This window comes from Lichenostomus cassidix, unplaced genomic scaffold (assembly GCF_008360975.1).
Source record: "Lichenostomus cassidix isolate B80296 unplaced genomic scaffold, HeHo_3.0 HiC_scaffold_35, whole genome shotgun sequence".
NCBI lineage: Eukaryota > Metazoa > Chordata > Aves > Passeriformes > Meliphagidae > Lichenostomus > Lichenostomus cassidix.
The window spans coordinates 498,800-512,551 of NW_028147256.1; the positions used below are offsets into that span (position 1 = coordinate 498,800).

Genomic DNA, 13,752 nt, shown 5'->3' on the forward strand with positions numbered 1-13,752 from the left:
CAAATCGCAGGCAGAGCTCTCCGGCTCTCACTCTGTCACGATCTGTCGCTGTCATGTCCCCAAATTTCCCCAAATTCTCCCCAAATTGTCCCCAGGCGGAGCTCTCCGGCCCTGGCCCTGTCGCGGCTCTGTCGCGATCTGTCGCTGTCATGTCCCCAAAATCCCCCAAATTCTCCCCAAATCGCAGGCGGAGCTGTCGGGCCCTGGCTCTGTCGCGGCTCTGTCGCGATCTGTCACTGTGATATTCCCAAATTTCCCCAAATTCTCCCCAAATATCAGGCGGAGCTCTCCGGCTCTCACTCTCTCGCGGCTCTGTCGCGATCTGTCGCTGTCATGTCCCCAAAATCCCCCAAAATCCCCCAAATTCTCCCCAAATCGCAGGCGGAGCTGTCGGGCCCGGGCCCTGTCGTGGCTCTGTCACGATCTGTCGCTGTCATGTCCCCAAAATCCCCCAAAATCCCCCAAATTCTCCCCAAATTCTCCCCAAATCGCAGGCGGAGCTGTCGGGCTCGGGCTCTGTCGCGGCTCTGTCGCGATCTGTCGCTGTGATTTCCCCAAATTTCCCCAAATTTCCCCAAATTCTCCCCAAATCGCAGGCGGAGCTCTCCGGCTCCAGCCCTGTCGCGGCTCTGTCGCGATCTGTCGCTGCAATATTCCCAAATGACCCAAAATCCCCCAAATTTTCCCCAAATTCTCCCCAGGCGGAGCTCTCCAGCTCTCACTCTGTCGTGGCTCTGTCGCGATCTGTCGCTGTCATGTCCCCAAAATCCCCCAAATTCTCCCCAAATCACAGGCGGAGCTGTCGGGCTCGGGCCCTGTCGCGGCTCTGTCGCGATCTGTCGCTGTGATTTCCCCAAATTTCCCCAAAATCTCCCAAATTCTCCCCAAATCGCAGGCGGAGCTCTCCAGCTCGGGCCCTGTCGTGGCTCTGTCACGATCTGTCGCTGTCATGTCCCCAAATCACCCAAAATCCCCCAAATTTTCCCAAATTCTCCCCAGGCGGAGCTCTCCAGCCCTGGCCCTGTCGCGGCTCTGTCGCGATCTGTCGCTGTCATGTCCCCAAAATCCCCCAAATTCTCCCCAAATCTCAGGCGGAGCTCTCCGGCTCTCACTCTGTCGCGATCTGTCGCTGGGATATTCCCAAATTTCCCCAAAATCCCCCAAATTCTCCCCAAATCGCAGGCGGAGCTCTCCGGCTCCAGCCCTGTCGCGGCTCTGTCGCGATCTGTCGCTGCGATTTCCCCAAATTTCCCCAAATTCCCCCAAATTCTCCCCAAATCGCAGGCGGAGCTGTCGGGCTCGGGCCCTGTCGTGGCTCTGTCGCGATCTGTCGCTGCGATTTCCCCAAATTTCCCCAAATTCCCCCAAATTCTCCCCAAATCTCAGGCGGAGCTCTCCGGCTCCGGCCCTGTCGCGGCTCTGTCGCGATCTGTCACTGTCATGTCCCCAAATGACCCAAAATCCCCCAAATTTTCCCCAAATTCTCCCCAGGCGGAGCTGTCGGGCTCTCACTCTGTCACGGCTCTGTCGCGATCTGTCGCTGTCATGTCCCCAAATCACCCAAATTTCCCCAAATTTCCCCAAATTCTCCCCAAATCGCAGGCGGAGCTGTCGGGCTCTGGCCCTGTCGCGGCTCTGTCGCGATCTGTCACTGTCATGTCCCCAAAATCCCCCAAAATCCCCCAAATTGTCCCCAGGTGGAGCTGTCGGGCTCTCACTCTGTCGCGGCTCTGTCACGATCTGTCGCTGTGATTTCCCCAAATTGACCCAAAATCTCCCAAATTCTCCCCAAATCACAGGCAGAGCTCTCCGGCCCGGGCCCTGTCGCGGCTCTGTCGCGATCTGTCGCCGTCCCTCCGTTCTCGCTGCGCCTGGCGGAGCTCCGCCCCTTCTCGCGCTATCGCGCCAGAGCTTCCTGTCGCGACAGGCGCGGCGACTCGCCCTGGGGGGGATGGGTGCCCATGGCCACCGCCGAGGGAGGTGAGTCGGGGGAGTTGGGGATTTTGGGGGGATTTGGGGGATTTTGGGGGAATTTGGGGGAATTTGGGGAGAATTTGGGGGGAGCTTGGGAGGAAATTGGGGAATTTTGGGGATTTTTGGGTGAATATGGGATTTTGGGGGATTTTGGGGGAATTTTGGGGATTTTTGGGTGATTTTGGGGGGAATTTGGGTGATTTTGGGAGATTTGGGAGGAAATTTTGGGGATTTTTGGGGATTTTGGGGGATTTTGGGGGATTTTGGGGGATTTTGGGGGAATTTGGGGAATTTGGGGGGAATTTGGGGGAGCTTGGGGAGGAATTTGGGGAATGGGGATTTTTGGGGTGAATTTTGGGGATTTTTGGGGATTTTGGGGAATTTGGGGGAATTTGGGGGTTTGGGGTGAATTTGAGGAATTTTGGGGATTTTTGGGTGAATTTTTGGGATTTTGGGGGATTTTGGGGGGAATTTTGGGGATTTTTGGGTGAATTTGGGGAATTTTTGGGGGAATTTGGGATTTTTGGGGGTGAATTTGAGGAATTTTGGGGATTTTGGGGTGAATTTGGGGAATTTTGGGGATTTTTGGGATTTGGGGGATTTTGGGGGATTTGGGGGAATTTGGGGGAGTTTGGGGATTTTTGGGTGAATTTCGGGATTTGCAGGGGAAATTTGTGAATTTGGGGCTTTTGGGGTGAATTTGGGGTGAATTTGGGGTGATTTGGGGATTTTGGGGGATTTTGGGGTGAATTTGGGGATTTTGGGGTGAATTTGGGGATTTTGGGGTGAATTTGGGGGAATTTCGGTGATATGGGGCGAATTTGGGGGGAATTTGAGGGACTTTGGGGATTTTTGTGGTGAATTTGGGGATTTTTGGGGATTTTGGGGTGAATTTGGGGGATTTTGGGCAGAATTTCGGGAATTTGGGGAATTTTGGGGTTGAATTTGGGGACTTTTTGGGGCGAATTTGGGGTGAATTTCGGGGATTTGGGGATTTTCTGGGGAGAATTTGGGGCGAATTTTGGGCAATTTTGGGGGAATTTGGGGATTTTAGGGGAATTTGGGGGATTTTGGGTTGAATTTGGGAGATTTTGGGGTGAATTTTGGGATTTTTGGGGTGAATTCGGGGGATTTTTGGGCTGAATTTTGGGGATTTTTTAGGGTGATTTTGGGGTGAATTTGAGGGATTTTGGGTGAACTTGGGGATTTTGGGGTGAATTTGGGGGATTTGGGTGATTTTGGGGGTAAATCTGCCGTGAATTTGGGGATTTTGGGTTGAATTTGGGGCTTTTGGGGGTGAATTTGAGGATTTGGGGGAAATTTCAGGGATTGGGGGGAATTTGGGGGATTTTTGGTTTGAATTTTGGGGATTTTGGGGATTTGGGGGATTTTGGGGAGATTTGGGATTTTGGGGGATTTGGGGCTGAATTTGGGAATTTTGGGGATTATTGGGGTGAATTTGGGGGATTTTGGAGATTTTGGGGGAATTTGGGGATTTTGGGGTGAATTTTGGGGATTTGGGGATTTTTGGGGGATTTAGGGTGAATTTTGAGGATTTTTGGGCTGATTTTGGGGGAATTTGGGGATTTTAGGGTGAATTTGGGGCGAATTTCGGGGATTTTGGGGGGAATTTTGGGATTTGGGGATTTTTGGAGGGAATTTAGGGTGACTTTTGGTGATTTTTTAGGGTGAATTTGGGGGATTTTGGGGATTTGGGGATCCGGGGGAATTTTGGGGAGATTTGGGGTCTTTTTTCAGGGATTTTGGGTTGAATTTGGGGCAATTTGGCGGATTTGGAGATTTTGGGATGAATTTGGGGAATTTGGGATGAATTTGGAGAAATTTAGTGATTTTTGGGTTGAATTTTCGGGATTTGGGGGATTTTGGGGTGAATTTGGGGATTTTTTGGGGTAAATTTGGGGTGAATTTTGAGGATTTTGGGCTGAATTTGGGGGATTTGGAAATTTTTGGGGGATTTTGGGGATTTTGGTGTGAATTTTGGGATTTAGGGGTTTTTTGGAATTTTGGGGTGAATTTACGTGATTTGGGGATTTTTGGGGGGAATTTGGGGTGAATTTGGTGATTTTGGGGTGAATTTGGTGATTTTGGGGGGAATTTGGGGGTTTTGGGGGGAATTTTGGGTGTTTTTTTCCAGAATTTTGGGCTGAATTTGGGGGAATTTTGGGATTTTGGTTTTTTTGGGGGATTTTGGGCTGAATTTGGGATTTTAGGGTGATTTTTTGGGAGGATTTGGGGCTCAATTTGGGGAAATTTTGGGTTTTTGGGTTTTTTTGGGGATTTGGGGCAGAATTTGGGGGAATTTTGGGATTTTTTTTCGGGATTTTGGGCTGAATTTAGGGGAATTTTTGGGGGGATTTTAGGGCGAATTTGAGATTTTGGGATAATTTTGGGGGTTTTGGGGTGAATTTGGGGAAATTTTGGGATTTCTTTTTTCAGGATGTTAGGAGAAATTTGGAGGAATTTTGGGCAGAATTTGGGGGGAATTCTGGGAGGGTTTTGGGTGAATTTGAGGAGATTTTGGGATTTCTTTTTTTCAGGATTTTGGGCTGAATTTGGGTAATTTCGGGCTAAATTTTGGGGGCATTTTGGGGGAATTTTAGGGTGAATTTGGGGAAATTTTTGGTGGTTTTGTTGGGGATTTTGGGCTGAATTTGGGGAATTTTGGGAATTCTTTTTTTTCGGGATTTTGGGCTGAATTTTGGGGGAATTTTGGGTTGAATTTGGGTTTTTCTCAGGTGTTTTTTTTGGGATTTTGGGCTGAATCTGGGGAGATTTTGGGCTGAATTTGGGGGGAATTTTGGGAGGATTTTCAGGTGAATTTGGGGAAATTTTGGGCTGAATTTTGGGGGATTTTTAGGGTGAATTTGGGGGATTTTGGGTGGTTTTTTCGGAATTTAGGGCTGAATTTGGGGAGATTTTGGTCTGATTTTGGGATGAATTTCGGGGTGATTTTGGGCTGATTTCGGGATGAATTTCGGGCTGATTTTGGGGTGAATTTGGGCTGAATTTGGGCTGATTTCGGGCTGAATTTCAGGCTGAATTTTGGGCTGAATTTGGGCTGATTTGGGGATGAATTTCAGGCTGATTTTGGGCTGAATTTTGGCTGATTTTGGGCTGAATTTCGGGTTGAATTTTGGCTGATTTTGGGCTGATTTGGGCCTGATTTCGGACTGAATTTTGGCTGAGTTTTGGCTGAATTTGGGCTGATTTTCGGTTGAATTTTGGCTGATTTGGGGCTGATTTCGGGCTGAATTTTAGGATGAATTTTGGCTGATTTTGGGGTGATTTTGGGTGAATTTCGGCTGATTTTGGGGCTGATTTCGGATTGGATTTTGGCTGATTTTGGGCTGAATTTTGGTTTATTTTGGGCTGATTTTGGGATGAATTTCGGGCTGATTTTTGAGCTGATTTCGGGCTGATTTCGGGGATGAATTTTGTCTGATTTCGGGCTAATTTCGGGCTGATTTCGGGATCTTTTTTTCTGATTTAGGGCTGAATTGGGGGAGATTTTGAGCTGAATTTTGGGAAATTTTGGGAGGATTTTGGGGCTGAATTGGAGGATATTTAGGGGATTTTTTGGGGGATTTTGGGCTGAATTTGGGAGATTTTGGGCTGAATTTTGGGGGAACTTTGGGAGGATTTTAGGGTGAATTTGGGGAAATTTTGGGCTGAATTTAGGCTGATTTTAGGGTAAATTTTGAGGATTTCGGGCTGATTTTGGCTGAATTTTGGGTAATTTTGGGCTGAATTTGGGGGAATTTTGGGAGGATTTTAGGGTGAATTTGGGGAAATTTTGGGTGGTTTTTTCCAGGATTTTGGGCTGAATTTTGGGGGAATTTTGGGAGGATTTTAGACTGAATTTGGGGAAATTTTGGGCTGAATTTTGGGGGATTTTTAGGGTGAATTTGGGGGATTTCGGGTGGGTTTTTTGGGGGATTTTGGGCTGAATTTCGGGAGGATTTTAGGCTGAATTTGGGGTAATTTTGGGCTGAATTTGGGGTAATTTTGGGGTATTTTCAGGGTGAATTCGGGGGAATTTCGGGTGATTTTTTTCGGGGTTTCGGGAGGATTTCGGGCAGAATTTGGGCAATTTCCGGATAATTTTTTTTGGGAATTTTCTCTCCATCCTCCCCTCCCCCCCCAGCCCCCTCCGGCCCTCCCCGGAACGTGACGTTGCACTTGGGGGCGTGGCCTGGAGAAAGGGGGCGTGGCCAGGCCAGCCTCACCTGGGAGAGCCCAAAGGAGCCCAAAAATGGCATTTTGAGAGGTTACCGGGTGGCGCTGGAGAGCCCCGGGGGAGCTCAGGTGAGACCTGAAAATCCAGGGATTTATCCCCAAAAAATCTGGGATTTATCCCAAAAAATCCTGATCCAAAAACCCCCAAATTTGGGGAAAAAAACCCCAAATTTTGCCCCAAAATTGCCATAAAATCACCTCAAAATCACCTCAAAATTTACCCAAAAAATCCCAAAATTCGCCACAAAAATCCTCCAAAACAATCTGATCCAAAAACCCCCAAATTCGGTGAAAAACCAAAAAAATTCACATCCAAAATGCACCAAAGGAGCCAAAAAACGGCATTTTGAGAGGTTACCTGGTGGCTCTGGAGAGCCCTGGGGGAGCTCAGGTGAGACCCCGAAATCCAGGGATTTATCCCAAAAAATCCCCAAAAAATCCCTGGAAAAATCTCCGAAAAAATCACTGAAATTTACCCAAAAAAACCCCAAATTCACCTCAAAATCACCTCAAAATCACCTCAAAATCACCTCAAAATCGCCTCAAAATGACTCCAAATTCACCCCAAAATTTACCCCAAAAATCCCAAAATTCGCCACAAAAAAATCTGATCCAAAACCCCCAAAAATTCACATCCAAAATGCACCAAAGGAGCCAAAAAATGGCATTTTGAGAGGTTACCTGGTGGCTCTGGGGAGCTCAGGTGAGACCCCAAAATCCAGGGATTTATCCCCAAAAAATCTGGGATTTATCCCAAAAAATCCCTGAAAAAATCCGATCTGAAAACCACCAAATTTGGGGAAAAAACCACCAAATTTTGCCCCAAAATTGCCACAAAATCGCCTCAAAATGACTCCAAATTCGCCCCAAAATTTACCCCAAAAATCCCAAAGAAAACCCAAAAAAATCTGATCCAAAACCCCCAAAAATTCACATCCAAAATGCACCAAAGGAGCCAAAAAATGGCATTTTGAGAGGTTACCGGGTGGCTCTGGGGAGCCCTGGGGGAGCTCAGGTGAGACCTGAAAATCCAGGGATTTATCCCCAAAAATCTGGGATTTATCCCCAAAAATCTGGGATTTATCCCCAAAAATCTGGGATTTATCCCCAAAAAATCCCTGGAAAAAAACCCCGAAAAAATCCCCCAAAAAAATCACTGAAATTTACCCAAAAAAAACCCCCAAAATCGCCTCAAAATCACTACAAATTCACCCCAAAATTTACCCCAAAAATCCTGAAATTCAACACAAAAAAACCCCAAAAAATCAGATCCAAAACCCCCAAAATTTGGTGAAAAATCCCCACAATTCATTGAAAAAAAGCTCCAAAATTCACATCAAAATCACTCCAAATTCACCCCAAAATTTACCCCAAAACCCCAAAATTCGCCACAAAAATAACCCCAAAAAATCCAATCTAAAAACCCCAAAATTTGGTGAAAAATCCCCGAAATTCACTGAAAAAAAACCCCAAAATTCACATCAAAATCACCCCAAAATTTACCCCAAAACCCCCAAAATTCACCACAAAAATAACCCCAAAAAATTTGATCTGAAAAACCCCAAATTCAGCAAAAAAAACCCCAAAAATCTCACCAAAATTGCCACAAAATGAGCAAAAATCATCTCAAATTCACCCCAAAAAACCCAAATCACCCCAAATTTATCCCAAAAAATCCTGACCCTAAAATCCCCAAAACCACTACAGAATCACCCAAAATTGCCCCAAAACTCACCCCAAAACTGCCACAAAATCACCCCAAATTCACCCCAAAATTTACCCCAAAAATCCCAAAATTCACCACAAAAATAACCCCAAAAAATCCAATCTAAAAACCCCCAAATTTGGTGAAAAAAACCCAAAAATTCACATCCCAAATGCACCAAATGAGCCCAAAGGAGGCAAAAAAGGGAATTCTGAGAGGTTACCTGGTGGCTCAGGTGAGACCTGAAAACACCCAGAATTGACCCCAAAAAATCCACAATTTATCCCCAAAAATTTGGGATTAATCCCCAAAAAATCCGATCCAAAAACCCCCAAATTTGCCAAAAAACCACCAAATTTTGCCCCAAAATTGCCACAAAATCACCTCAAAATGACTCCAAATTCGCTCCAAAATTTACCCCAAAAATCCCAAAGAAAACCCAAAAAAATCTGATCCAAAACCCCCAAAAATTCACATCCAAAATGGACCAAAGGAGCCAAAAAATGGCATTTTGAGAGGTTACCGGGTGGCTCTGGGGAGCCCTGGGGGAGCTCAGGTGAGACCCCAAAATCCAGGGATTTATCCCCAAAAATCCCCAAAAAATCCCTGAAAAAATCCGATCCGAAAACCCCCAAATTTGGGGAAAAAACCACCAAATTTTGCCCCAAAATTGCCACAAAATCGCCTTAAAATGACTCCAAATTTGCTCCAAAATTTACCCCAAAAATCCCAAAATTCGCCACAAAAATCCTCCAAAACAATCTGATCCGAAAACCCCCAAATTCGGCGAAAAAACAAAAAAAATTCACTTAAAAATGCACCAAAGGAGCCAAAAAATGGGATTTTGAGAGGTTACCTGGTGGCTCTGGGGAGCCCCGGGGGAGCTCAGGTGAGACCTGAAATCCAGGGATTTATCCCCAAAAATCTGGGATTTATCCCCAAAAAATCCCTGGAAAAAAACCCCAAAAAATCCCCCAAAAAATCACTGAAATTTACCCAAAAAAACCCCAAAATCGCCTCAAAATCACTACAAATTCACCCCAAAATTTACCCCAAAAATCCTGAAATTCACCCCAAAAAAACCCCAAAAAATCAGATCCAAAACCCCCAAAATTTGGTGAAAAATCCCCACAATTCATTGGAAAAAAGCTCCAAAATTCACATCAAAATCACCTCAAAATCACTCAAAATTCACCCCAAAATTTACCCCAAAAATCCCAAAATAACCCCAAAAAATCCAATCTAAAAACCCCCAAATTTGGTGAAAAAACCCCAAAAATTCACATCCAAAATGCACCAAATCAGCCCAAAGGAGGCAAAAAAGGGAATTCTGAGAGGTTACCTGGTGGCTCAGGTGAGACCTGAAAACACCCAGAATTGACCCCAAAAAATCCACAATTTATCCCAAAAAATTTGGGATTTATCCCAAAAACATCCGATCCAAAAACCCCCAAATTTAGTGAAAAAAAACCAAATTTTGCCCCAAAATTGCCACAAAATCGCCTCAAAATGACTCCAAATTCGCTCCAAAATTTACCCCAAAAATCCCAAAATTCGCCACAAAAATCCTCCAAAACAATCTGATCCGAAAACCCCCAAATTCGGCGAAAAAACAAAAAATTCACATTAAAAATGGCACCAAATCAGCCCAAAGGTGAGATCCCAAAAAATCCAGAATTTACCCCAAAAATCGAGAATTTACCCCAAAAAAATCCTGGAAAATCCCAAAAAAATCCCTGAAAAAATCCCTGGAAAAATCCGATCCAAAAACCCCAAAACTTGGTGAAAAAGCCCCGAAATTCACTGAAAAAACCCCAAAATTCACATCAAAATCACTCCAAATTCACCCCAAAATTTACCCCAAAAATCCCAAAATTCACCACAAAAATAACCCCAAAAAATCTGATCTGAAAAACCCCAAATTCAGCAAAAAAAACCCCAAAAATCTCACCAAAATTGCCACAAAATGACCAAAAATCATCTCAAATTCACCCCAAAAAACCCAAATCACCCCAAATTTATCCCAAAAAATCCTGACCCTAAAATCCCCAAAACTCACCCCAAAACCACTACAGAATCACCCAAAATAGCCCCAAAATTCACCCCAAAACTGCCACAAAATCACCTCAAATTCACCCCAAAATTCACCCCAAAACCCCAAAATTCGCCACAAAAATAACCCCAAAAAATCCAATCTAAAAACCCCCAAATTTGGTGAAAAAAAACCAAAAATTCACATCCAAAATGGCACCAAATCAGCCCAAAGGTGAGATCCCAAAAAATCCAGAATTTACCCCAAAAAATCCTGGAAAATCCCTGAAAAAATCTCTGAAAAAATCTGATCCAAAAACCCCAAAACTTGGTGAAAAATCCCCAAAATTCACTGAAAAAACCCCAAAATTCACATCAAAATCACCCCAAAATTTACCCCAAAACCCCCAAAATTCACCACAAAAATAATCCCAAAAAATCTCATCTGGAAAACCCCAAATTCAGCAAAAAAAACCCCAAAAATCTCACCAAAATTGCCACAAAATGAGCAAAAATCATCTCAAATTCACCCCAAAAAACCCAAATCACCCCAAATTTATCCCAAAAAATCCTGACCCTAAAATCCCCAAAACCACTACAGAATCACCCAAAATTGCCCCAAAATTCACCCCAAAACTGCCACAAAATCACCTCAAATTCACCCCAAAATTTACCCCAAAAATCCTGAAATTCAACACAAAAAAACCCCAAAAAATCGGATCCAAAACCCCCAAAATTTGGTGAAAAATCCCCACAATTCATTGGAAAAAAGCTCCAAAATTCACATCAAAATCACCTCAAAATGACCCCAAAATTTACCCCAAAAATCCCAAAATTCACCACAAAAATAACCCCAAAAAATCCAATCTAAAAACCCCAAATTTGGTGAAAAAACCCCAAAAATTCACATCCAAAATGGCACCAAATCAGCCCAAAGGTGAGACCCCAAAAAATCCAGAATTTACCCCAAAAAAATCCTGGAAAATCCCTGAAAAAAATCTCTGAAAAAATCTGATCCGAAAACCCCAAAATTTGGTGAAAAATCCCCAAAATTCACTGAAAAAACCCCAAAATTTGTGTCAAAAATGGCACAAAATCATCCCAAAATTGCCTCAAATTCACCTCAAAATTTACCCCAAGAACCCCAAAATTTGCCACAAAAATCCTCCAAAACATCTGATTTGGAAAAACCCAAATTTGGTTTAAAAAACCCCCAAAAAATCTCACCAAAATTGCCACAAAATGACCAAAAATCCTCTCAAATTCACCCCAAAAAACCCAAATCACCCCAAATTTATCCCAAAAAATCCTGACCCTAAAATCCCCAAAACTCACCCCAAAACCACTACAGAATCACCCAAAATTGCCCCAAAATTCACCCCAAAACTGCCACAAAATCACCTCAAATTCGCCCCAAAATTTACCCCAAAAATCCGAAAATTCACCACAAAAATAACCCCAAATATCCAGTCTAAAACCCCCAAATTTGGTGAAAAATCCCCAAAATTCACTGAAAAAACCCCAAAATTCACCTCAAAATCACTCCAAATTCACCTCAAAATTTACCCCAAAAATCCTGAAATTCGCCACAAAAATCCTCCAAAAAATCCAATCTAAAAACCCCAAATTTGGTGAAAAAACCCCAAAAATTCACATCCAAAATGCACCAAATGAGCCCAAAGGAGGCAAAAAAGGGAATTCTCAGAGGTTACCTGGTGGCTCAGGTGAGACCTGAAAACACCCAGAATTGACCCCAAAAAATCCACAATTTATCCCAAAAAATTTGGGATTTATCCCAAAAAAATCCGATCCAAAAACCCCCAAATTTGCCAAAAAACCACCAAATTTTGCCCCAAAATTGCCACAAAATCACCTCAAAATGACTCCAAATTCGCTCCAAAATTTGCCCCAAAAATCCCAAAATTCGCCACAAAAATCCTCCAAAACAATCTGATCCGAAAACCCCCAAATTCGGCGAAAAACCCAAAAATTCACATTAAAAATGGCACCAAATCAGCCCAAAGGTGAGACCCCAAAAAATCCAGAATTTACCCCAAAAATCCAGAATTTACCCCAAAAAAATCCTGGAAAATCCCAAAAAAATCCCTGAAAAAATCCCTGGAAAAATCCGATCCAAAAACCCCAAAACTTGGTGAAAAAGCCCCGAAATTCACTGAAAAAACCCCAAAATTCACATCAAAATCACTCCAAATTCACCCCAAAATTTACCCCAAAAATCCCAAAATTCACCACAAAAATAACCCCAAAAAATCTGATCTGAAAAACCCCAAATTCAGCAAAAAAAACCCCAAAAATCTCACCAAAATTGCCACAAAATGACCAAAAATCATCTCAAATTCACCCCAAAAAACCCAAATCACCCCAAATTTATCCCAAAAAATCCTGACCCTAAAATCCCCAAAACTCACCCCAAAACCACTACAGAATCACCCAAAATTGCCCCAAAATTCACCCCAAAACTGCCACAAAATCACCCCAAATTCACCCCAAAATTTATCCCAAAAATCCCAAAATTCACCCCAAAAAAACGCCAAAAAATCCAATCTAAAAACCCCCAAATTTGGTGAAAAAACCCCAAAAATTCACATCCAAAATGGCACCAAATCAGCCCAAAGGTGAGATCCCAAAAAATCCAGAATTTACCCCAAAAAAATCCTGGAAAATTCCTTTAAAAATCTCTGAAAAAATCCCTGAAAAAAATCTGAACCAAAACCCAAAATTTGGTGAAAAATCCCCAAAATTCACTGAAAAAACCCCAAAATTTGTGTCAAAAATGGCACAAAATCATCCCACAATTGCCTCAAATTCACCTCAAAATTTACCCCAAGAACCCCAAAATTTGCCACAAAAATCCTCCAAAACATCTGATTTGGAAAAACCCAAATTTGGTTTAAAAAACCCCCAAAAAATCTCACCAAAATTGCCACAAAATGACCAAAAATCCTCTCAAATTCACCCCAAAAAACCCAAATCACCCCAAATTTATCCCAAAAAATCCTGACCCTAAAATCCCCAAAACTCACCCCAAAACCACTACAGAATCACCCAAAATTGCCCTAAATTCACCCCAAAACTGCCACAAAATGACCCCAAAATTTACCCCAAAAATCTGAAAATTCACCACAAAAATAACCCCAAAAAATCCAATCTAAAAACCCCCAAATTTGGTGAAAAAACCCCAAAAATTCACATCCCAAATGCACCAAATGAGCCCAAAGGAGGCAAAAAAGGGAATTCTCAGAGGTTACCTGGTGGCTCAGGTGAGACCTGAAAACACCCAGAATTGACCCCAAAAAATCCACAATTTATCCCAAAAAATTTGGGATTAATCCCAAAAAAATCCGATCCAAAAACCCCCAAATTTAGTGGGAAAAAAAACCAAATTTTGCCACAAAATTGCCACAAAATCGCCTCAAAATGACTCCAAATTCGCTCCAAAATTTACCCCAAAAATCCCAAAGAAAACCAAAAAAAATCTGATCCAAAACCCCCAAAAATTCACATCCAAAATGCACCAAATGAGCCCAAAAAACAGCATTTTGAGAGGTTACCTGGTGGCTCTGGAGAGTCCTGGGGGAGCTCAGGTGAGACCTGAAAATCCAGGGATTTATCCCAAAAAATCTGGGATTTTTCCCCAAAAAATCTGGGATTTATCCCCAAAAATCTGGGATTTATCCCCAAAATCCAGGGATTTATCCCCAAAAAATCTGGGATTTATCCCCAAAAAATCCCTGGAAAAAAACCCCGAAAAAATCACTGAAATT

General features: G+C 43.2%; 1 protein-coding gene across 1 annotated transcript in view; it reads left to right on the top strand.

Annotated features, from left to right (window-relative positions):
- The window catches only part of LOC146423977 (tyrosine-protein kinase receptor UFO-like), a 122,657-nt gene that overhangs the window by 67,687 nt on the left and 41,218 nt on the right, over positions 1-13,752 (top strand). The window contains exons 7-8 of the mRNA XM_085044005.1: positions 1,800-1,980; positions 6,140-6,300. Of these exons, the coding sequence (XP_084900131.1) occupies positions 1,800-1,980; positions 6,140-6,300 (342 nt within the window). The remainder of the gene's footprint in view (positions 1-1,799; positions 1,981-6,139; positions 6,301-13,752) is intronic.